Source organism: Sphaeramia orbicularis, chromosome 14 (assembly GCF_902148855.1).
Source record: "Sphaeramia orbicularis chromosome 14, fSphaOr1.1, whole genome shotgun sequence".
NCBI lineage: Eukaryota > Metazoa > Chordata > Actinopteri > Kurtiformes > Apogonidae > Sphaeramia > Sphaeramia orbicularis.
Genome location: NC_043970.1, coordinates 34,753,966 through 34,778,400, shown reverse-complemented (window position 1 = coordinate 34,778,400; position 24,435 = coordinate 34,753,966). Strand labels below are relative to the sequence as shown.

Below are 24,435 nucleotides of genomic sequence, written 5' to 3'. Positions count from 1 at the left end.
GTAGCCTTTTCTACTGTTGTGTGGGAAAACAGGGTTTTCTACTGGTCAAATACCAGGAGGTCTAAGAGGCGACTTCTAGCAGCACTTATTCATATCAGACATGAAGTTGTCACCATATCATAGAAACTGCAACGTTTTCCCATGTATCACCACTTAACAGGATTTTTTTTTTTCCTACCTTAAAGGAGACAATGATGATGAAGATGACCTGGATGTTTTCAGAGTGCTCTAGAGTTGTAGTTCCCACACTTGTCAGTTTAAGACCCAGATGACAAATGTGGTGCCTCCTTGGGACTCAAACATATAAAACTGCCTCATGTATCGTGATGCTGTTACTGACCTGACCATTAAGACACTGATTTATGAATACCCTTTGTTCAGAATATCAGACATGGCCCCCAACTCTAACTAGCACAGCACTAGTCACCAACAAACTTACAACATAAACAGTTTAAATTATAATATGTAGGAATAAACACATGAACATATACACAAAATACTATCTCTTTTCATCTATTTTAATTGAGAAAATGAAATCACAAATCTTAGCAATGTTATGTATTTTGTGCTACCAGTAGGGGACACAATGAGGACAGCTACCTAATTTATTTTGTAGGTAAGTATGAGAATGGCAGGAGGCACTTCTACATATTTCACTTTTAAAATGTTCAAAATTTATCCTTATATTAATAATTGCTGGAAAAAGAAAAGAATTGAAGTAAAAAGAGCTTTGGTTTATTACAGAGAAAGTCAGTGGTTATTATGTATCATATTGTAATATAACACAGTATAATGTACTGTACTGTAACATAGGACAACATATCATAGCATAATGTAACATATTGTATATTAGGTGTTCTACTGATTCAACATATGTTTGAGATATTTCATCAGTAGAAGGACAGTAAGTCTGTCCTCATTACAGTTATATCTCATGAGTAACTGGACAGCACATCTTCAAATTGGTACAAACATTCACATGGTATTGGGCCTTGCTTTAATTACAATGAAACAAACCCATGACAGACAGTAAGATCAATTAGCTGCAATCTGAAGTCTTTTCATTAATTGTTAAGAAGTCTGAAACTTGTTGAAACTTTAGATTCACTGATCAGATCAGAATAAATGAAGAAAATGAAAAACAAATAGTCGTAGTTGGTGCTCAGCTGTGACTTTAATCCTTTATGTATTACTAGTGATGATGATACAAGTATGTTGATCATGTATTAGAAATATCTCACACAAGTGCTTTACCTCACCACCATTCAAATAAGCTCAACATGATGAAACACACATTTGGTTGGCTACTTAACAGGTGTTTAACCATCAACAATGACAACAGGGTGAGGTTTGTCTCTAGTTGACCATACCAAAAACCAGATGAGTTATCACATGTGTAAAAATTTGACTTCCTGTCACCAGTATTTAAAAGTAATTTACAGCAGATTCTGGGATTTAAAGACAATGAATATAAGTTATGTTATATCTTTGGTTTGATGTAAAATTAGAGGTTTATCAAATATATTAAGTTTGAGTCAGCTCTAACAGCAGCTAACATTAATGTTAACTAGCGACCAAACAGTGGCTGAAGTTAGCTATCGAACAAATAACACCAACACTGAATTAAGATGCATTGATTAGTATCGCCTTTAGTCAGCCTAACGTTTGCTAGGGAGTTAACTAGGTCTGTACTTAGTTGGTGGCCAGAAGTATACCATTAGCAAATGGAAGCTAACATGAGTGAAAGAGATAAGCACAGGTTCACAATTCATTCAGACTGAATTACAAAAAGGTTGGGGTTTTTTGTTTTGTTTTGTTTTTTTAAAAATGATGGAGATTTGTTCCTGATGCCTCAGTTTATGAATAGATTAAATATAAGATATAATGTTGCTATGCAATCTTCAGTCACATTAGTACCATAAGATGCTTTTCACAAAGGAAAAAAAAAACAGAAAGAAACTTTTTTTTTTCACATGTTAAACAAATCAGGTTTCCAGTACAGACTAAGTAGAAGTAAGGCTTCAAGTTCTGTTAGAAGCCTCATAATAACTCATAAATAATAGCTTTAACTACAGTAATGTGAATACTAATGTGATGACATCATGATGCCCTTGGTTTTCTGGTTCCAGGAACAGGATCTCCTGTCAACAAAAAGATTTAAAGGGTTAAATCACAAGCAGAAAGATGAATATTCTAACTATTAGCGTCGACCTAAACTTGACAACTGAAATTCAACAAAAAGTGAAAGAGCTGGAAGACAAAATACACAAAATATACAAAAACTAACCTCAAAACTCAACCTAAGCTTAATATGTCAGGGAAAAAATGGATTTGTTTTCCAACAAATGATAGTGTTCCTTCCAGTTTCTGCATAGCCTTTATATCAGTACTTGGACCCTGATTAAAGATGTTGAAAACTCTTATGTGAAGCTTATGTGAAAACTTGACTCAACATTTGTGTGTGGTCTCACCTATGTTGTTGACTCTGTCCTCACTCATCCAGACCTTTCTTTGCTGATCCATCCCTGGTTTTTGCTCTGAGTTTGTTCACCTGTGACTCAGCAATGTCTGCCCTCTCCTCCGCCTCTTCCAGCTCATGTTGCAGCTTCCGCAGTTTGGCAATGTTGGTGTTTGCTGCCTCCTCTGCCTCCTCAGCTGCATGTTTGTAGGACTTGACCTTCAGCTGCAGTTTGTCCACCAGGTCCTGCAGTCGAGACATGTTCTTGCGGTCTTCCTCGGTTTGGTAGGTGAGCTCTTTGATGCGGCGCTCATACTTGCGGACTCCTTTAATGGACTCTGTCCCCCTCTTCTGTTCTGCCTCCAGCTCATTTTCCAGCTCCTTGATTCGGCCCTCTAGTTTCTGGAGTTGCTTCTTGCCACCCTTCATGGCAATCTGCTCTGCCTCATCCAGACGGTGCTGCAGATCTTTGATGGTCTGTTCCATGTTCTTCTTCATGCGCTCCAGATGGGCACTGGTGTCCTGCTCCTTCTTCAGCTCCTCTGCCATCATGGCTGCATCTGTGATGGCCTTCTTTGCCTTCTCCTCAGCATTTCTGTTCTCTTGAATAGCTTCCTCCATTTCGGTTTGCAGGTGGAGGAGGTCCGCTTCATGCTTCTTCTTTTGGTTGATCAGGCTGGTGTTCTGGGAGTGCAGGAGCTGCATGCGCTCTGTGGCATCTGTCAGTTCCTGTTCAGCCAACTTTCGACTTCTCTCTGTCTGTTCAAGTGCAGACCTCAGTTCCTCTAGCTCAGCTTGGATCAGGTTATTTCTGCGCTCCAGCAGACCAATGTTTTCTCTCAGGTCATCATTGGCATGAAGACTGTCATCCAGCTGCAACTGATTGTCCTTCAGGAATGCTTGGAGGCTCTTCAGCTGTTTCTGAGCATCAGCTGCCTGCCTGTTGGCTTGGCTAAGCTGAATCTCCATCTCATTGAGGTCACCCTCCATCTTCTTCTTGACTCTCAGTGCTTCATTGCGGCTCCTGGTCTCAGATTCCAGAGAGGACTGAAGTGACTCAAGCATCCGTTGGTAGTTTCTCTTGGCCTGATCCATTTCTTCATCTTTCTCAGTCAGTTTACGTTCCATATCAGCCTTCACCTGGTTGAACTCCAGCTGAGCCCTGAGGATCTTGCTCTCCTCATGTTCCAGGGAACCCTCTGCCTCCTCCAGGGCTGACTGTAGTTCAGCCTTCTCTTGTTCCAGTTGTTTCCTGATCTTCTCCAGTTCATGAGCACTCCTGCCACCCTCCCCCAGCTGGTCGGTCAGATCAGAGATCTCCTCCTGCAGGTTTTTGTTTTCTCTTTTCATTGTCTCAAGTTGATCCAGAGACTCCTCATAGGCATTTCTCAGTTTGAAGAGTTCGGTGCTCAGAGACCGAGCCTCCTTCTGAGATCCCTCCAGTTCACACTGTGACTCTTCAAACTTTTGCTTCCACTCTGCCAACACTTTGTCAAAGCTTCTTTGCTTTTTGTCCAGTGCTGCAGATGCTGCATTTGACCTCTCAAGGTCCAACATTAGGTCTTCAATTTCATTTTGGAGCCGATGTTTGGTTTTTTCAAGAGAAGAACATTTAGCATTCACTGCCTCAATGGCCTCTTCAGCCTCCTGCAGCCTCTGAACAAGCTTCTTCTTCGCTTCCTCCAGCTCTTCTGTTCTTTGAATCCCGTCAGTTTCATACTTTGTTCTCCATGCAGATACCTCTGTGTTGGATTTAGACAGGGCTCTCTGCAGCTCTGCCTTGGCCTCCTGCTCTTCTTCAAACTGTTCTCTGAGTAGATCACAGTCATGGCGAGCAGACTGTACAGCATGAGCCAGAGCATTCTTTGCCTTCACCTCCTCTTCCAGTTGCCTGCGCAAGTCTTCCACCTGTTGATTGTATGAGTTCTTCCCTCTGGTCAGCTGTGAGATCAGACACTCTTTCTCCTCCAGCTGACGTCCAAACTCTCCATTCTCTGTGAGCAGTTTCGCTCTCTGGGTAGTCAAGTCATTGATGGTACGCTGAGCCTCTTCATGTTTACTCTTGTACTCATTCATGTTGTCTTCCATTGTTCGGCACATTTTCTCAATGTTTGACTTGGCCTTCACCACACTCTCCATGTTAGAGGACAAATCGTCCAGCTCCAGCTTCAGCTCGCTCTTTTCCTTCTCCAGTTTCTGCTTCACACGCTGTAGATTATCAATCTGTTCACCGAGTTCAGCTACACTATCGGCATGTTTCTTCCGCAGGGTAGCAGCAGTGGACTCATGGTGGAGAGTGGACTCCTCCAGCTCCCTGCGCAGCTTCTGAAACTCAGCATCTCTTTTCTTATTCAGCTCCACCTGGGCTGACGTGGCTCCACCTGCCTCTTCCAACCGCTCACTGATGTCCTCCAGCTCACGGGACAGATCAGATCGCTGCTTCTCAACTTTGGCCCGGGCAGCACGTTCAGCATCCAGCTCCTCCTCCAGCTCCTCAATTCTTGCCTGGTTTTCTTTCAGCTTCTTTTGGAGTTGGACTGAAGCTACCTGCTCGTCTTCAAGTCTTGAATTAATCTGAGTGATCTCAAAGTCTTTTTTCTTGAGTTTTTCCTCCAGCTGCTGCTTGTCATTCTCTAGGTCCATTAAGCTCTCCTGGGTCAGTTTCACATCTCCCTCAAGTTTCCTCTTTGATCGCTCCAGGTCCATCCTGACTTTCTTCTCTTGCTCCAGTGAACCCTCCAAATCGTCCACTTGCTGTTCCAGCTTTGCTTTTGCTTTATTCAGACTGTTGGCTTTATCTTCTTCACTCTGCAGGTCATCTAGTGTCTGCTGGTGTGCCTCCTGTAGTGCCTTCTTCTCTTTGGTTAGCTTCATGATGTTTTCATCCTGAGAAGCCATCTCCTCTGTCAAGTTTTTGACTTTATTCTCTGTGGCATGTTTTTCTTTCTCCACCTTGGCCAAAGTCAGCTCAAGGTCATCTATATCTTTCTTTAACTCTGAACATTCATCTTCAAGTTTCCGTTTCTTTGCAGTGAGGTCTGCATTCAACTCCTCTTCATCTTCCAGTCTTTCAGTCATCTCTTTGAGCTTGGCCTCGAGTTGAATTTTGCTCTTTATCAGTTGTTCACATCGCTCTTCTGCATCAGTTAATGTGTCCTGTTCAGACTGGATCTGCAGGGTCAAGTCATTCTTCTCTTGGAGAAGAGTCACTATTTTTTCTTCCAGTTCTTTTCTTCTAGCTTCAGATTTTTCCAGAGCCTCCTTCAGCTTGTTGAACTCATCCTTCATGTTGGCCATCTCTTTCTCAGACTCAGCACTTTTCAGCAGTGGTTTTATCTTGAAGAAGAGCTTCATCCAGGGCCAATTTTTTACACCCAGGAAGGAGCGCAGGTTCCACTGAATGACCATTAGCGCATCCCTACGTTCCACCAGCTTAGCAAACTGTTCCCTCATGAGGAGGGCTCGAGCATTTGCCTGGATCCTTGTAATGATTCGAGACAGTTGCTCATCTCGCATCTCCTCCAGTGTTCCCAGTAGTCCTGCTTTAAAGAAGACTTTGGTGTGGCCAAACTTGTACTGAGTGTGGTCAATGTCCAGTGATCCCAGTAACTTCTCAGCACTTTTCTTACAGTCAATAAACTGTCCCTCTGGGATGGCAGAGGCATTCAGAATCCTGTAGCGTTGTTTGAAGTCGCCATAGAGAACCCTGTTTGGGAAACCCTTCCTGCAGATCCTGATACCCTCCAGGACACCATTACACCGCAACTGGTGCATCACCAGGCAGTTGTCCATGACCCCTGGAGTTTTTTTCTCATTGGGAATGAGGCACCGGACAAAGTGTGGATGTGTGGTTTTGAGGTTGGTCATCAGCTTGTTCAGGTTTTCCCTGTGAAGAGCAGAAACTGTCTGAAATGAGGAGCCTTTCTTCTTTGCTCCTTTGCCCCCCTTGTCACCACCATCAGCTCCTGAGTACTGTGAAAACAGCAGACTTAGAAGCTTCAGAGAAGATTTCTGGTAAAGACCAACTACAGTTTCATTCAAAGGATCTTTGTTCTTGACCAGCCAGCCAGTGATGTTGTAGTCTACTGTGCCTGCATAGTGAACCAGGGCAAAATGAGCCTCTGCCTTCCCCTTTGCAGCTCTTGGCTTCTCAAACATTTTGTTCTTGCCCAAATGATTATCATAGAGCTTGGATTTAAAGGTCTGGTCACTGGCCTTTGGAAACATGCACTCTTCCTCTAGAATTGACATGATTCCCAGAGGCTTCTCAATGAGGTCAATGCAAGCCTGAAGGTCCATCCCAAAGTCGATGAATTCCCAGTCAATGCCCTCTTTTTTGTATTCTTCCTGCTCAAGAACAAACATGTGATGATTGAAAAACTGTTGTAGTTTCTCATTGGTAAAGTTGATACACAGCTGCTCAAAGGTGTTAAAATCAAATATCTCAAAGCCAGCAATGTCCAGGACCCCAATGAAGTACTGACGGTGCTGCTTTGTGTCGAGAGACTGGTTGATTCTCACTACCATCCAGTTGAACATCTTTTCATACACTGATTTAGCCAGAGCACCAATGGAGTAGTAGACCTGGTCCACACTCTGACCTTTGGTGACATATTCATTTCCTACTTTGACCCTGGGGTGGCACAGCCCTTTAATGAGGTCAGCAGAGTTCAGCCCCATTAGGTAAGCTGATTTATCAGCCGCCTCTGTCCCGTCAGGCTCGGCCTGCTCTTCACGCTGCTTCTGTTTGAACTTCATGTTTCCATAGTGCATGATGGCACCTGTCAGTTTGTACACACCCATCTTCTCCTCTGATGTGAAGCCAAGCACATCAAAGGCACTGTCAGTGGCCATTAGCTCCTCTGAGTCATTGATGGAAGCGACTGTCACCTCTCCTTGAGAGATGTAGGAGTAGTCGTATGGGTTGTTGGTGATCAGCAACATGTCCAACAGTTCTGGCTTCTGATTGGACAGGATCTGGAAGAAGATATGATAATTCCTCTCGGACTTTAGCTGAAAGGTGACACGTGACTTCTCCAGCAAGTAAGTCTCAATGTCAGCTGATGACAACTTGCCGCTTGTTCCAAAATGAATGCGGATGAATTTTCCAAAACGAGATGAGTTGTCATTTCTTACTGTTTTGGCATTGCCAAATGCCTCCAACGCAGGGTTTGCCTGGATGATTTGATCCTCCAGTGTTCCCTTACTCGTGTCTTTTTTGCCTCCACCACCAACAGCAGCAATGCTTGCAAAGTACTGGATGACTCTCTTAGTGTTGACTGTTTTCCCTGCACCAGATTCTCCGGTGATGAGGACAGACTGGTTCTCCCTATCAGTCAGCATGTACTGGTAAGCATTATCAGAGATAGAGAAGATGTGTGGGGGTGCCTCGGTCCTCTTCTTCCCCCTGTAGGCTGCCACCACCTCAGCATCGTACACAGGAAGCCACTTATAGGGGTTGACAGTGACACAGAAAAGCCCAGAATAGGTGTAGATCATCCAGGCAGCATAACGCTCTTTGAGGTTAAATAGCACAGCTGGCTCATGAAGGAATGTGAACATTGCCATGTCTTCGATTTTATCAAATTTAGGCGGGTTTTGTGGGTGGACATCAGACTCCTTCACAGTCACTGTTGTTCCATCTTCTTTCTTCACAGTCACCGTTCCTCCATCTTTGCTTTGGATTGCTCCCTTCACATACTCTACCTTATCGTCAACAACAAAGCATTCTGTCTTGATGTCAAATGAGCGGGTCTGTGCCTCCAGACGCTCCTTGTCCGACTTCCTCAGGTAGGGAGCTGCCTTCCCAAACTCGGCCATCAGAGCGTCACCCATGTCGGAGGGTGGTTAGAACTGAACCGTCTACTGTGACTGTGAAGCAAAACTGCAGAATCGTCTCAGCAGGACTGAACTTTTAAAGGCTCACTGTCTGCCAAATTAGGAGATAATAACTCGGAAAAAAAGTCCAGGCTAATTCTGTTGCTCACAGGAGGGACACTAGGGCAGATTCAGGACCTTTGGCTGTTAGAGTCCTTTTTAGGGAGAGAAGATTCTCTCCTTATCTGTGTCCTTATACAGCCTCCTGACGCCTCTGCTTTTAGACTCAGAATCTTATCAGCTTTGACTGTTCCCTCTGGAGCATCTTCACCTGCTGCTCAGAAACCTGTGGAAATGTATCAACAACCCTAAACATATCCATGTTTTCATATCACAAAAAGTGACAAAAGAATTATCACTAACTCAAACTATAAAGAACTAAGTGTAGCCTCCTTTATATAACAACAGGCATTTCCAGCTTTGTGAATAATTTTAAGTCCCTTCAATGTCAATCTTTTACTTTCTCGTTATAGATATATCCCAACATCACTTGCCCTTACTTGATTGAAAAATTGACTTTTACAAGATTTATCAAAGCTGTATGATAAAGTTTAGCACAGAATTGGGCAAATAATGTATAAGAGTGCATAAGGGATTATTAATATTTGAAACATGTTTCCTAAAAGAGAAAATAAATACTCAATGTATTAATTGTATTGTGTATTAGTATTGTGTATTTCTTTAAGAATGAAGAATGAATTTAAACAACAAGTCTTGATACAATACTTAAGATTTAAAAATGTTTAGTGCAATTCAGAACCATAAGGGACATACGTCTTTAGTTTGAACAGTGTTTCTTTTTATGTTTTTTCAGAGTAAAGCTAAGCCTGTGGATAACTTTTAATATAAAAAAACCCCTCTGTATCAAACTACAGGTTTTGAATGAGTTATGTACAGCCTTTGTCTATTCCTGTGCTTTCTCTTGTCAGCTGCATTGTAAGAATGATCATCTTAAATTGTTGTTTTGTTAAGCCTAAACAAAAACAAATTAAAATGAAACAAACCCACCGAGGAAGAAAATCCTTGAAACAAAGGGAAAAGTGGATCTTACGGCTAAATGTCATGTTAAATTATTTGATTTGTTTTCATTTGCTGTTTGATCCTTTCTATTTTATTTTTTGTGAGTTTTTAACTCATGTAAAAGAAAAAAAGACCTTTCAATGTGGATTTTTTTTATTTCAATGTTAACAGTTATTTTCAAAATATGTCACAACTTTATTGGACTGTGTTGCAGAAATCAAAGATTAATTTGTTTATTTTTACAAAATAGAGTAAAACATTAGTTAAACTATTGAAATTGTCTTCTTTGTAGATTTATCAGTTAAATCAGTGCTTGAGTGAATACGCAAATGTACTCTAATTGTCTTTTAGGAAGCATACATCTTTTATGAGGTCTGTCAAACTGGAAACACATTTAGATGTATTGTATAAACTACTTAAATTAATATTAGTGTTTAACTGAATGACCAAGTAACTAAAATAAAAATGGTGTGGTCTGACTTTATATTAAATCACTCAGGCTGGATTTGAACATGTATTTTCTTGTTGAATGTGTTAACACTAAATCTTTTGTGACTTTTTATGGTTTCAGAGTAAGGTCCAGATACACGAGACTGAAGATGTTAAACATGATGAAGATGATGAGGAGCTGAGTGTTTGCTGCTGGTCAGTGTCTGTTCACACACTGACAGACTCTGAAATAGCAGGTGTTTATCTTCATGTTATCAGAGTCTGAGCCACAGTAGAAACACTGATGCAATAAAGGCAGACTAACCTTTAGACCAGACAAATCTCTTGGACAATATACCACCACTTTAAGTTTCTGCAAATACACATATGTATAATGTGGGTGGGGGGGGGGATAAACATGAGGAAACATATCGAACATGTTCAAGATCACTATCCCTCTGTGCAGAGCATGTAGTGTGTTTCCATTCCATTTAATTTTTTCAGTTTGAGTAGAAATGCTGAAAAGAAAAGAAAATGTGTAAAAAAAAAAAAAAAAAGAAAAAGAAAAAGAAAGAAAGAAAGAAAGAAAGAAAGAAAGAAAGAAAGAAAGAAAGAAAGAAAGAAAGAAAGAAAGAAAGAAAGAAAATTTACCACACTTGAATAGTTATAGTGGATGGTGAATACATACAAAAAGTTAGCAATTTTAAACATGTCAGCTTGTTTTAAGTTTCAAAATAAAAAAGACACCAAAATATGAGCATGCTTTGTTTTGTGTTTACTAAAAAAAAAAGGTTAGTTTTCTCAGTATTTTCTCATCTTGTTTTAGTTCTATAGCAGTGCCCATGAAAGTGACACTGAAAGAGCATATTGTACGAAAAATGTATTTTACAAATTAAAATATACAGGGGAAAAACACAATAGTCATGGAGTGGAAAAAGCAGAAGTGCAGTGCAGTGACTGTCTTTTCTTAATTAAGTTTCACAAGCTGTAGATGTCTGAAATATTTTTCCACTTTGGTTGGTACTACTTTTAATCAGCTAACTTGATCGTTGAGGACACAAAATATGACCAGCTTACATAAAATTCAGTACCACAACTAAGAAAGCAAATATCAGCTAATGGAGTGTTCAAGAAGTTGGAGTGATCAAAGTTGTCCCTGTGATCAACACCCTGCACACTGGCAGAGACATGGGCTGAACAAAGGCATCATGGTAAACGGGACGCAGGAGACGTTAGGCCAAACCCCCGTGACGACTGTAAACGTCCAATCAAATGTAGGGGCACTTAGAATAGCCTGTAATTGACAACACCTATCAGCGAATGGGAAAAGTAAAAATCACTTGGGGGCGTTTCCAGGAAGAAAGACGCTACATTTTCCTGTAATGGCGGACCAGGCAGAAAGCGAGACTATCGGGTTCAACGACAACAGGTCAGAATTGAACGAATAAAGTGTTAAATGGGCGTCGAACACAATGCGATATTAAGTGCATGACTCTGTCTTTTACATACCACACCAGGTCTCTTTTTTTAGCTCCGCAGAAATAAACAGCGGCATGAATTGTGAATGTAGCCACGTTAGCTAGCTAGCTAGTCGCTAACTAGCATTAGTCCGTGTTGCCAAGCGGCTTGCCTGTACTGTCTGCTCATGGCACGCGGTAAACACAGACAGACGCATCAAACTTGGACACTCAGCTTTATTTTACTGAACTACCGGGACATGCCCAGTGCTGTGATGCACCTACCGTCTTACAAGTGTCTCCGATGCACACACAATCATGTTCACAATAGCCAGTTAGCTTAGCTATGCTAAATTCATTAGTAATCAAAGGCGCAAAACTCCGTTCATTCACTGTTTTCAATGGGCTGAAAATAAATGCTCGTCCAAAAATATGAGGTGAATGATTGTGCTTATTTAGTTTTGGACTACAAAATGTGCCTTTACACGGAATAAGCTAGCCACCTAACAGCACTTAGAGCTTGACTCACTATCACCATACGTTAAAAACACCCATACGTCATGGGTGGCTCATATCCAGATGATAATTTGAATGGCATTCATTTTAATGTATTGAATCCTGGCAGCCCTTAGTGAATTAAGGTAGATAGCAGACACACTATGATTTATAACAGTACCGGAAACGGTGTGTTTACTGTTACATGTGATTCTTCAACCTGCTTAATATAACTTTTAGAATCCATAAACTACTACATCACCTACAGAGCAAATACTATCTAAATTATTATTTGTTATTTCTATCTATAAATCCTAATCCAATTTTAATATGTTAGTGTTTGACAACCTGGTAATGTCAGGATGAGAGGAACAGGCCTGCATCATAAGAGGATTATTGCATATTGGAGCAATAACATTTAATATTAATGCAGAACTGTGATGAGTATATGCCTTGCATAAATAAACATCACATTGACACCAGTTATGTGAAGATAGCTGATGGCTATGTATAACTTCATCTAACTGAGCAAATGGTGTGAATGAACGGCATTTGCATGAGTGTGAAACTATGGCATATGTACATTACAAAATATTGCAACTCATACACACTTTTGTGTTGCGTTTTGCACATACATATTGCTTTGTTAATAGTACTGTCATGCATTTTCAGCATATAAGGGTTAGCAAATGTTACACATTTACTTTACCATGGCTGTACTTCCATGCTGATTGCGATTTTTGTTGATCTGCTAGAATGGCGCAGCAGGCGGTGCGGTTCCGCGGCCCTGCACCTGCCCCTGCCCAGACACCAGTGTTACGTGGCCCACCACCACTCCTTAGGCCACCCCCACCTCCTTTTGGGATGATGAGAGGACCTCCTCCACGACCTCCTTTTGCACGGCCACCCTTTGATCCAAACATGCCACCCATCCCACCTCCGGGAGGCATGCCACCACCCATTGGGCCTCCACACCTACAGGTGATTAATAGCTTCATATTTATCAAAGAAAAGGTCCTACTAATCGATGAATTGAAGCAGTTGTTCATGGTTCCTTTTAGTGCTGTGATAAGGTGTAGCTGCATTCAAGATGACTCATAGCTTCTAATGTGGTGATGTTATATATTAAAGTCTATTTTTATTCTGCTTTGTGCTTTTAAGTTCATCTGCTTTCAGTCCCTCTCAGTTCTGAATGTGTCTGAATAAGTGCAGTCTCATCAGCAGTATAGATATGATCCTGACTGTGTGCTTTTTAATTAATACTGACATACACATCTGGCAGTATGAGTCTGTGACCTCAGGACATGTTTCTAGTTGGGAGTGGATAGCAGCAGTTTTTGCTTCTTTAAGAGAAACAGGATCTAACAAACACTGTTACATAATGACTTTGATACAATGAATGAGGAATACAGTTGGAGTGGATAAACAGACTCTTTATTCCCCCCCCCCCCCCCCCCCCCCAAGGAAATTAAAGATGAGATTGTATGATGTAGTACTGATATACAAACCTTTATGAACTCTGATAGCTTGCATAAATATAATTCTGGCCATCCACTTTTCTGTGATTGAGTAGCTTAATTTTTTGAGAACTTATCAATATTCTAAGACTGGTTCCCTGTGGTCAGAAAATTAAATGCAGGCCTCTTTTTGTAAAATATAGAGACCCCCCTTCCTTCCGCCCCCCATTGGGAACCTGCCACCTCCACCAGGGATGCTTTTTCCTCCTGGGATGCCCCCTGTTCCTGCATCAGGAAGTCCTGCACTGAACCCTGCAGAGGAGATCTGGGTAGAAAACAAAACACCAGAAGCAAAGGTAAGATTGAGGACACATGTAAACATAATATATGTGGGTAGGCAGTGTATTCACTACAAGGTTTAAGTTCTATAAAACAAAGTTCTAAATATTTCCTAAACAATATTAATCATATCTCTGTTTTTTTTATTAGAAAGTGAACCTCACCTTTTTAATTCTTTGTCAGATAACCATAGGTATAAGATAACATAACCCTTACCCTAACGTATATCTATAAATGCAGTGGTCTTCATATGTAGAAGTTTGTTATTTATCATTAAGTTTCAAACCTTTATTGTCACTGCTTTAAACATGTCTTCATCTGTCATCTCTTCCATAGACATATTACTATAATGCCAGAACCAGAGAGTCATCATGGAGCAAACCAGATGGTGTGAAGATCATCCAGCAGTCTGAACTCAACCCTCTTCTTGTTGCTGGAGCTCAGGCTGCGGGGGCTGGATCAAGCACAGGGACGAATGCTAGCTCAAGTAGTGTGAACACGACAGCCAGCACAGCAGCAGCAGCAACAACCCCAACCCCAACTCAAGCCCCATCCACAACCCCTTCCCGCACCCTCACCTCCAGCCCAGACTCCACCACCACTGCCTCCCCATCAGTGACAATCACAGGTCAATATTTGTTCATTTGATCCACATAGCACACATTCCTAAGCATTAAACCTAAACTAAATACCCTCTGTTTTTCATATGTCTCTATAGCCACTGTTGTAGCAGACCTACCCCCTGTTGCCACGGTTACTTCAACTGTTGCTGTATCTCCAGTCACTGTGGTGACTGTTTCCACGGTGCCATCACCTGTAACAGCAGTGCAAACCGTGCCCTTGCTGCCTGCAGCCCTGCCTCACAGTGTGGCCCAGCCCACCGCAGCCATACCTGCCTTCCCCCCCGTCATGGTGCCACCTTTCAGAGTGCCCTTACCAGGCATGCACATCCCTCTGCCAGGTAAGAACCACAAAACCTAAAGCAAATAACTGATGGGTCACGGTCTCACCAGGTGCTGTCACTGTGCCACTGTGCTACATGTTTGGTGAAATCCAAGGGCCTGGAAATGATAGAAACATTGTATTGTTTAGAACATTAATGTTGACGTAGTGATAGAAACAGCCGTACAGCACACTTTAATGCAAACAAACAGGCTTGCCTTAATGCCACTGTTTCTAAGCTCTTTTCCATATATGTATGCCTTTTTGTGTTTGGAAAATTGAAAATTAAGTCTGGGCAATATGGAAACAATATGATATCAATATTTTTTTCTTATTGATCAATATCAATAATTTTGAAGAGAATGCTGTAAATACCTGCAAAATATTAACATCTTTAATCTCTCAGTGTAATGACAGATGTTCTAGTCATTATTTAAGCACAGTAAAATAAAAATAAAAAAAAAAATAGGTAAACTTACCTGTTTTGGATAGTTTGTGGCCCTTTGAACATAGGTTTATGAGTTTGCAATATGTGTGACATTTTGTTTGCCAGCTCCCACATGGTAGGCCATTCAAAATGATGAAGAGCTCAGAATTGCATGGGGCCCTGAATGTGCCATGAATCCTGTCTGAGTTTGTCAAACTCAGTCACTCCAACTTAGATCACTCCATATTGTATGAAAATGTCCTAAGCTTATTATTATCAGCATAAATTCTTTTATAACCCTGTAATAATGTTTTATTGGCTAACTCTAATGCGTGTACATGTTGTGAGGTGTTGCTCATTCAAAGCAGTGGAGTTACACTTGACAGTAAATGCATTCACCTTTACGGATACACAGGAGAAGAAATACTGTGTACAAAAAAAAAGAAATCACTTGATTCCTTTGTGGCTTGTCTTGAGTCTAAACAGTACAGTATCTATAGGCAATTAGTTTTCACTCTTCCGTTGCTGAATGTCAGCATTATGTATACATTTTGATAGATTTTATAGGAATATTGAATTGGCTGGTTTGTTCAAGCCAATAATAAAAGGCATTCACAGTGTAGGAAAGGCACATTTACTGTCTTACCCTTAAAGTTCTCACTAGTTGAACTGTTTATGTAATGCTCACAAGGATCACTATAAAAGACTTTTATGTGTTTAGTTTCATTGTGCCAAGACAACATTTTAAAGTTTGCCACCAAATACTGTTCAGTACATAATCCAATATGTACAGATTTTGTTCTTTTGTCTTGCTTTCTGTGTTATTCCTGTTTTCTGGAAAGGTCTTCTTTGTTGCCTTTCTCTTCTCCTCTACTGTACTCTGTTACTGTGCTGTTTTGTTTCTTCTTTCTTTTCTTTATTCTAGTGATAATTGATCAAAAATTGTCATGTGAGTAGTTTTTGTGAATGATGCTTAGCACAAAAAAGCAGTTGGCAAGGTCAAGATCAGGCAAGAAGGCTCACTGGCTCACTTGTTATTCTGCTGACAGATAGTGAGGTTTTAAGATGGACTTAATCACACTGGTGTGTATATTTACAGTTCCAATGTCCATCTGTCAAATCATATTTTAGAGTAGCTTGAGTCTAAATTCACTTGGCTAGGTTTTAACATTATTAAATACATAACTCAGACTAATGATTGCAGATACAGTAGTAACATGTTAAATAACAGTGCTGTATTGACACAAATCTGAATGCATGTGCGTCTGAGTGGGACCACACACATACTGATACACACCATGGTAGCTGATGCCTAGTGTCCTGCTGTGTTCAACCAGATGCTTGCTTGTCCGTTGTTCTTGCAGGTGTAGCAATGATGCAGATAGTAGGTGCGCCCTGTGTAAAGGCAGGCCCCGGCGCCAACGGTAAACACCCAGCCGCTCGCCTCTCAGTTCTAGATGGCATGGTAGTGAATGGTGTCCACATGAGTCATATGGTATCTTTAAGTTTCCTTAAGAAGTGGCATGGTGGTGAATGCTGTGAACATGATCCATCCAGTGTACAGTGGTCAAACTCTTCCATTTCAACAATACTAAACCTAGTTTTTGTTACATACTCATGTTTTATAAACTTAGACCTTTCACATGTTTGGTTTACTGCATTTACTCGGGATGAAGACGCAGCTGACAGGATCACACTGCACATAAACTTACACAAACACATGTACGATGTTTTTGTTTATTATATATTCAATGGAAGACATGTGAATCAGTTACATTTTTCCTGTTAGTTGCCAAAATGTGGTTTCTTTGTTCCTGTCAAAACAAAATTGTCATTAGATGATGAAAACACTTTCTTAGAGTGATTTGTTTCCAGGCACTTGTTGTTAAAGAGTAAAAAATAATGGGTTTTGTATATGATACTGTAACTTTAAGGTAAATGAGCAAGCACTTGAAAATTGCCAGCTGAAATGTATCCCATTAATAGGTAGACCTGATGTGGAATTTTGAGGTGTGGTTGGTGCGAAATGGGTAGTTTTTATTAGAAAAGTCCTGACACCACAGAAAGGCTGGCTGCGGTTGATTAGTCCCTACTATAAGTTCAGTCAAAGCTACATGTTGTGGTCATGTGGTCGTCTAATTTCGTGGCATGGTTGTGTGTGGTCACCTCTTTGTTTGTGTGTTTGACTTGTGTCAGTTGTCAATCAGTTTTGTTTTCCTAAGCACATCTAGCACATGTGAACGTGAGCAGTTTCTACAGCAAAACCATCATATCCCCACAGACTCTCTTTTCTATTTACTGATTATGACTGGACAAATTCCCCATTTAGCATCGTAGTCTTAGCTGCTGAGAATCACTTTGATCGCAAGGTAGTAATGTGGAAAATATCACCTCACAAATAATAGACTCACCATACCACTTTAAGAGTGTAATCCACTGCACCATCACAGCTTTTAAAGGAAAGAGACTACGCTAATCACAGGTCTGTTTCCTCTGATTATTGACAGGAATGCTTCCTGGTATGGCCCCACCATTAGTCTCCATGATGCATCCACAGCTGGCTCTGTCAGCAGCGCCTGCGTCCATGGCCGGATCACTGCAGCTCCCTGAGTGGTCGGAGTACAAAACAGCTGATGGGAAGACATACTATTACAACAACAGAACACTGGAGTCCACCTGGGAGAAGCCACAGGCCCTGCTGGAGAAAGGTAGACAGACAGTCATATTGTTTAGTTTATTTTATTTACATGTGCCACATTAACACTCAGCGTGTACATTATTTAATGCTGAAGCCTTGCATTCACACAATTTTGCCAAACATATGAAACTCAAGCTAGTTGTCAGGTATTTCCAGGTCAATGCTTGTCATTTTGCCCAGTACAAAATTAATTTGATTATTTTAAGTCATATCTTCTCCACAATTCTGAACAATGTTACCACCATTTGCACACTGTCCTCTGAATTTTTGTGAACTGTAATCTGTAAAACTGTTTAATTTGAGCTACAGTGCATTACATATAGTTCCCCCATAATGTATGTCTGCATTTCTTTTATCTATTTTCCAGAAAAAGAAACAGAAAAGGCCAAAGAGCGTCTGGCCCAGGAGGAAGCTGAGGCAATGGAAATGGAAGATGAGGAAAATAAAATTGAGAACACTAATAATGAGAAGGAGGTATGCATAGAACAGAACTGGCAGATTTAATCACCAAGATTCTTTTTAGCTCTTTAGTTACAGCTTAATCTCTATTTCTATGAAGAAAAAAAAATCTTATGTTTGTGGGCTTGTATATCTTCTGCATCTTGTGTCTATGTTTATTTGTATATCCTCAAATTTGCACTGAGGTTATAAATATCTCTGAATCTTCCTCTCAGATTGATACTAAGTCTGTCTGCTCTTGTTATTGTGTTCAGGAGACTAAAGAGGAGGAGATGACTGAGGAGGAAAAAGCAGCACAGAAAGCCCGGCCTGTAGCCACGAACCCCATCCCTGGCACACCATGGTATGCAGTAGTTTACTTACTGTTTGATTGCAAAGAATCAGATTCATTGTGGGGGGTTTTTCTACATCCTCTGCCCGTTTACTAATGGTTATTTGTATATTATCAGGTGTGTGGTGTGGACAGGTGACGACCGCGTGTTCTTTTATAACCCCACAACACGGCTGTCCATGTGGGACCGGCCTGAGGAACTGGTTGGTCGGGCTGATGTCGACAAGCACATCCAGGAGCCCCCACACAAGAGAGGCTTGGAGGATGGCAAGAAGACAGGTACAGATAATTACATGAACAGTAGGTACACATAGACCGTAGAAAGTGAAAAGTGTCACTGTCGTCATTCAGAGCATATGCAGCTCTAAAGTATCACTAAATCGTGCACCAGAGAAATACTATTAATTAGTTATTTTTACATATTTCTGTGTTAAATAGTGAATAAGTTATGTTGCCAGTGGCACAGTCTAAATGAAATCAAAGCAAGCAATATCTGCTTACAGTCTTTAACAAAAGTTGTATACTCCTGTGTCTGTAGTACTGAATTTGTGCCTGTTTTTACAAAGTTATGAACAAAGAGGAGCCAGAATTAGCCATTACTACTGAAGAGAATCTGGATGAAGAGCCGACCAAAGCCAAAAAACGGAAGTAAGTCAAATGTCAGCCATCAGTACCACTTCCATGATTTCCATTCCTTAGTTTACCCACTCATAAATAATGTGTCTGACTCATCTTTGTGGTTTCACCCTCACAGGAGGGAGGATGCAAAGGAGGCAGACTCAGAAAAGGAAGCAGCTATGGAGGCAGAGCTCAGAGCTGCCAGAGAAAGGGCTATAGTGCCTCTAGAGGCTCGGATGACCCAGTTCAAGGAAATGTTGCTGGAGAGAGGGGTAATTTTTTTAATTTCAAAAGTGTTGATGTCTGTATTTAATTATGTTTACATAGTCGACATGAGACTTTTTCTATGTCTTGAAGCTGTGAATTGATGCGTTTGCTGTCTGTCTGATGCATTTGCTGTCTGTCTTACTTACAGGTGTCTGCATTTTCAACTTGGGACAAAGAGCTTCATAAGATTGTATTTGACCCTCGTTACCTTCTGCTTAACCCTAAAGAGAGGAAACAGGTACAGTTTCTTTTCATTTCCCCTTTCTTTTTCCTCACCACTTCATGTTCTCGCTGTAGCTCAGTGTCCTATCATGTTGTTAACATTTTATTTAAACAGTTAAATTCTAGTTTTGTGTTTGTATCTGCTGCAGGTTTTTGACCAGTATGTAAAAACACGAGCAGAGGAGGAGAGAAAGGAGAAGAAGAACAAACTGATGCAGGCCAAAGATGAGTTCAGGAGGATGATGGAAGAGGCAAAGATCACACCCAGGTAAAAGGACATTTTTCTAAAACTTCATTTGGTTCATTTTTGAAATGTTGAAATAACTTTGTCCTTGTGGAAACTATTTTTTTCCTTGTGTTTGTAGACTAGACTACACTGAAACTATACATTTTACATTCTTCACAGGACAACATTTAGTGAATTTGCAGTGAAACATGGGCGAGACCCCCGATTTAAGACCATTGAGAAGATGAAGGACAGGGAGGCCATCTTTGTTGAATTCATTACTGCGATGAGGAAGAGGGAGAAAGAGGACTCGAAGTCCAGAGGAGAAAAGGTATCACTATCAAAATCAATATGAATGTTCAGCATCTCTCTACTGTCGGGCATTTTGTGTATTGCTGTCAGATTTTTGATTCATTTTGATCAATGTTTGAATTTCCAGGTGAAGCAAGACTTCTTTGATCTCCTGAGTGACCAGCACATAGAGGGAAACCAGCGATGGAGCAAAGTGAAGGAGAGACTGGAGACCGACCCTCGATATAAAGCTGTGGAGAGTTCTGCGCTGAGAGAAGAACTTTTTAAACAATACATGGAAAAACAGGCAAAGGTTGGAGCCTCTTTGTGTTTGGCACATGTAAATTATGAGAAGTCAACATGCTTAAGGCGATGATCAGCATTATTGTGTGTGTGGAATGAGGTGTGATTCAAATATTTTGTTGTCTGACTGTACATTGAGAATGCATGCAATCCTGTACATGCTCTGGAAAAACCTCAAACTGCATTAACTATTTTCATTTTTTGCACTTGTGGCTTTGAGATGACCATCATATCAGCTCATTAATAGCTTTTTTAATGATCTGGGAAGACATTTCACTAACCACTATGCCATGTCTTTCCCAGAGTGTGGACATTGAGAAGGAGCGTGAGTTGGAACGGCAGGCTCGTATTGAGGCCAGTCTCAGAGAGAGGGAGCGGGAGGTGCAAAAAGCCCGATCAGAACAGACCAAAGAGATTGACAGAGAACGGGAGCAACACAAGAGGGAGGAGGCCATCCAGCATTTCAAAGCTCTCATGTCTGATATGGTGAGAGAGTCGGCGGCTTATTTCCCACTGAAGAGCATTTAAATTGCGTATTTATGACCAACACGAAGATGAAAAAAATCTAAAGCCTCTGATTATAGGTAATTTGGAAAGGAGAAGTTGTGCCTGCATCCTGAAATCTGAGTGTAATTTCATAGCTTGACGTGTGACTAATTATCATCTCACATACTCTGATTTAGTGACACAGCATATTGCCATTTCCTCTTTATTTATAGTGTTATTTATTTTCTCAGGTACGTTCTTCAGATGCAACATGGTCAGATACACGCCGTAACCTCCGGAAGGACCACCGCTGGGAGTCAGCTTCACTGCTGGAAAGAGAGGAGAAGGAGAAGCTGTTTAATGAGCATGTAGAAGCACTGGCCAAGAAGAAAAAAGAACATTTCAGACAACTATTGGATGAGACCAGCATGGTGAGAACTACAAGCACATGTCAAAAACATGAGACATATGGAATTAAATGAAAAAATTTAGCTAGGAAATACACACCCAGACCTAAGAAGGAGTGCTAAACATGGATCTGAGAAAGAAAATCCTGTTCACTGCTTTGAATTAAATCGTTTGTCTTATAGATCACTCTGACAACTACATGGAAAGAAGTCAAGAAGGTCATCAAGGAGGACCCTCGCTGTATAAAGTTCTCTTCAAGTGACAGAGTAAGACTATGATTTTGTCTGTATAATCAGTTTCGTTCCAGTATATACATAAAAGGGGTTTGTGACCTCTGTGCGGGGTTTCAGTGTTTCAGTCTTCTGTAGTTACAATATGAGCACCTACGGTAAAATGATGACAAAAGAAAAATGAAGGCACTCTTCCTCTGTTAGGTTGGCATACCAACACAGAAATCTATAAAGACCAAACCTAGCAACTCGTGACTACAAGTCTGTTTGTTCTCTGTGACCTGAGCCAGGTTAGTCAGAATGACGGTCCTCAATCTTTCCTTGTTGATTTTCTTTTTTTTTTTTCCAGCTCGGTATTTTCACTGTTTCAGCCTTCTGAGTCTACTTTTAGCATGGGTAATCCTAAACATCTTAAACAGCTATAAATTTTTCTACACCAACTTCATAGATATTTTTAAAAAGTAGTTAAAAGTCATTTACACATAGCAAAACAGATCAGTATTTAGAATTTGTGTCAAATTCAGGCCAAAGAGAACTTCACTCGTCTAGTAGTTAATGTTAAGGACGTCTGTCAAAATTGAGTTGACTCAAACCAAAAGGTGATTGTTTTTTTTTAATTCTCTAAGCTTTTCTTCAGTGTATCCAATTACACATGGTTTGTTAGTTTATAGCAGATGCACTGTTGTCAGTTTTAGAGCCTGAGCTGTTTATCTGTCTTTGCAGAAGAGACAGCGGGAATTTGAAGACTACATCAAAGATAAGTACATCACGGCCAAAGCTGACTTCAGAACCCTTTTAAAGGAGACAAAGTTCATCACATACAGGTCTGTATATCCAAACATACAAACTAAATCGGTATCACTTGTCTGGTGATAAAATTCTGAGTTGCTTGTTTTGCCACATATTCAACACATTTGGACAGAGCTGTAGCCTTGGAAAACTGGAGTGTCTCTCCTTATACAAACAGGGTTTCTGCAGTTTATTGGAAACACTAGAATGCAATTATCTAGATTTTAGGCCTTAGAATAGCTTAAATACAATTTTGACCAGTCTTAAAAGATTAACTTGATTAAGAAGGAAGCATTGCTTTTATAGTTTCATTTACTTCAGTCTCAGCTCTAAATCTCTTTTTAGGGAAAATATTGTGTAGGTCATGCAAGTTCCCTCTGCGGGAATGTGTCTTCCTGCAGTGCAAAGACATGCATCTTAATTTGTTAACTGGTCATTATAAATTGCCAGTAAATTTGAGAGTGAATGGTTGGTTGTCTATGTCAGCCCTGCACTGAACTGGTGACCTGTGAAGGTTGGACCTCACGTTGCCCTAAAATTATATTCATAATGTGCTTAAAAACTTCATGTTGAAACCTGCAGAAGCCGCCTTTGTCCTTAAATAGTAAAATGACCAAACTATTGCTCACTGTGTTTTGCCTGCCTGACTTATCCCCCATCACAGGTCGAGAAAGCTGATCCAAGAGTCAGAGCAGCACCTGAAAGATGTGGAGAAGATCCTTCAGAATGATAAGCGTTACCTCGTTCTGGAGTGTGTCCCCGAGGAGCGCAGGAAGCTCATCATGTTCTACATTGAAGACCTTGACCGCCGCGGCCCACCGCCTCCGCCAACTGCGTCTGAGCCCACCCGGCGGTCCACAAAGTGACCAAGTGACACCACCTTCACAGCTGGTGCCCTATTCTTCCCAGCCCCCCCCCCCCCCCTTTTTTTTTTTCGGCCAGAGCATGACCTCCCCAACAAACCCCCCGACCTCGCCCTCCACTCCCATGGCTGGCCTTGCAGTGTTACCGCTGGGGGGTTGTGTTGCTTAGACATATATCATAGAGATGAACGGTTAAGGTCTCTGTGTTATGTCGCCTCTAGCCCTGAAATAGCCCTGCATTAAGGCTTCAGCAGGGAACAGAGGTTACCTGATGTCAAGGTGACCATGACCCCTCACCTCTAACTGACCATATTAGAGGGAGAGGGATAGTGATAAGGCTGCAGCCTGAGCAGCCGCAGAAATGTAAGATAGATGATGTACATGAGGATGAATGTGTTTGTGTGTGACTGACTGTGTGTGTCCGTGTGTGCTGCGTACATGAGTGAATGTGTATGCATGTGTCTGAGGCGTCTTTAAGCCTTACTGCTCCACTGTGCCAGTTATCGTTTCAGCGGCTCAGTGTGAATGTTAGTTTCTGCTCAGTGGTTTACTCCAATGTCGCAGCAGTTTCTCTGTTGAATAAAATAAAGGCAACTTCCACTGTTTTTCAAAATGTTGTCTCGCATGTTTTTTTTCATTATTTTTCATTCCGAGGGCGCACATTCACACATTTAAAAAATTTAGCAAATCAGTGCCTTAAAAATCCACTTTTAATTGTTACGAGTGCAGAGTGTGATGCTACCAGGATTCAATGTTCATGTAAAATTTGAGAATGCAGGATTTGCATTGAGCAATTGTTTTCTGTACATGTACAGACATCTTGTATTTTCCTTCATGTAGCCTTTAACTTGACTGGAGTGGATCTTTCAAATGAAATTTATTTTTTTTATGAGTGAATATGACTTTTTATTCAAGTTATTAAACATACAGAAGAGGAATAGGGCCACTGGGGGAAAAAATTAAGGTCCAGTGTATTTTTTATTATTCTGAAGAAAAAAAAATCAGAGAAAAAGTCAGAATTCTGACTTTTTCCTGACATTCAAGGAGAGTATCTCCTTTGCTTTATGGCATGCAGGTGCCAGGAGTACAGCAGGCTGATATGATGGATTTAGGTGACTATGCATCCAAGGGGTTCAGGAGGAAGCCATTTAACTATTAGATGAGCAAAAGGAAGAGAAACATATCAGTGGCTTTTTCTTGAAATTTACATAAACAACTTTCAAAACATAATATTCACTCACCCTTTGCTCATCTGGGAAAATAGTCAAAATTCTGACTTTTCTCAGAATTCTGACATTTTTTCTCAGAACAATAATAAATATATATGTACTGGACCTTGTTTT

The 24,435-nt window shown here is 40.8% G+C and overlaps 1 protein-coding gene and 1 pseudogene across 5 annotated transcripts; one reads left to right on the top strand and one right to left on the bottom strand.

The window, feature by feature from the left end:
• Positions 1–2,491: 2,491 nt before the first annotated feature.
• LOC115432956 (myosin-6 pseudogene) lies at positions 2,492–8,293 on the bottom strand (annotated as a pseudogene).
• A 2,873-nt stretch (positions 8,294–11,166) lies between these two features.
• Positions 11,167–23,705, top strand: tcerg1b (transcription elongation regulator 1b (CA150)). Of its 5 annotated transcripts, none has more exons than XM_030154489.1 (21): positions 11,167–11,213; positions 12,492–12,717; positions 13,397–13,549; positions 13,869–14,160; positions 14,251–14,493; positions 16,266–16,325; positions 17,409–17,609; positions 17,967–18,073; positions 18,313–18,401; positions 18,508–18,668; positions 18,956–19,037; positions 19,144–19,279; positions 19,423–19,512; positions 19,646–19,764; positions 19,903–20,053; positions 20,162–20,326; positions 20,620–20,802; positions 21,054–21,233; positions 21,393–21,476; positions 22,164–22,264; positions 22,894–23,705. In XM_030154489.1, exons 1-21 carry the CDS (start codon positions 11,167–11,169, stop codon positions 23,093–23,095), a joined length of 3,072 nt encoding a protein of 1,023 aa, XP_030010349.1. In that variant the 3' UTR covers positions 23,096–23,705. The 5 variants fall into 5 exon arrangements, with proteins under 5 accessions (XP_030010349.1, XP_030010348.1, XP_030010352.1 ...); XM_030154488.1 differs by having other exon boundaries at positions 18,508–18,689; XM_030154492.1 differs by lacking the exon at positions 22,894–23,705 and adding an exon at positions 21,645–21,730 and having other exon boundaries at positions 18,508–18,689.
• The last annotated feature ends 730 nt before the right edge of the window (positions 23,706–24,435 follow it).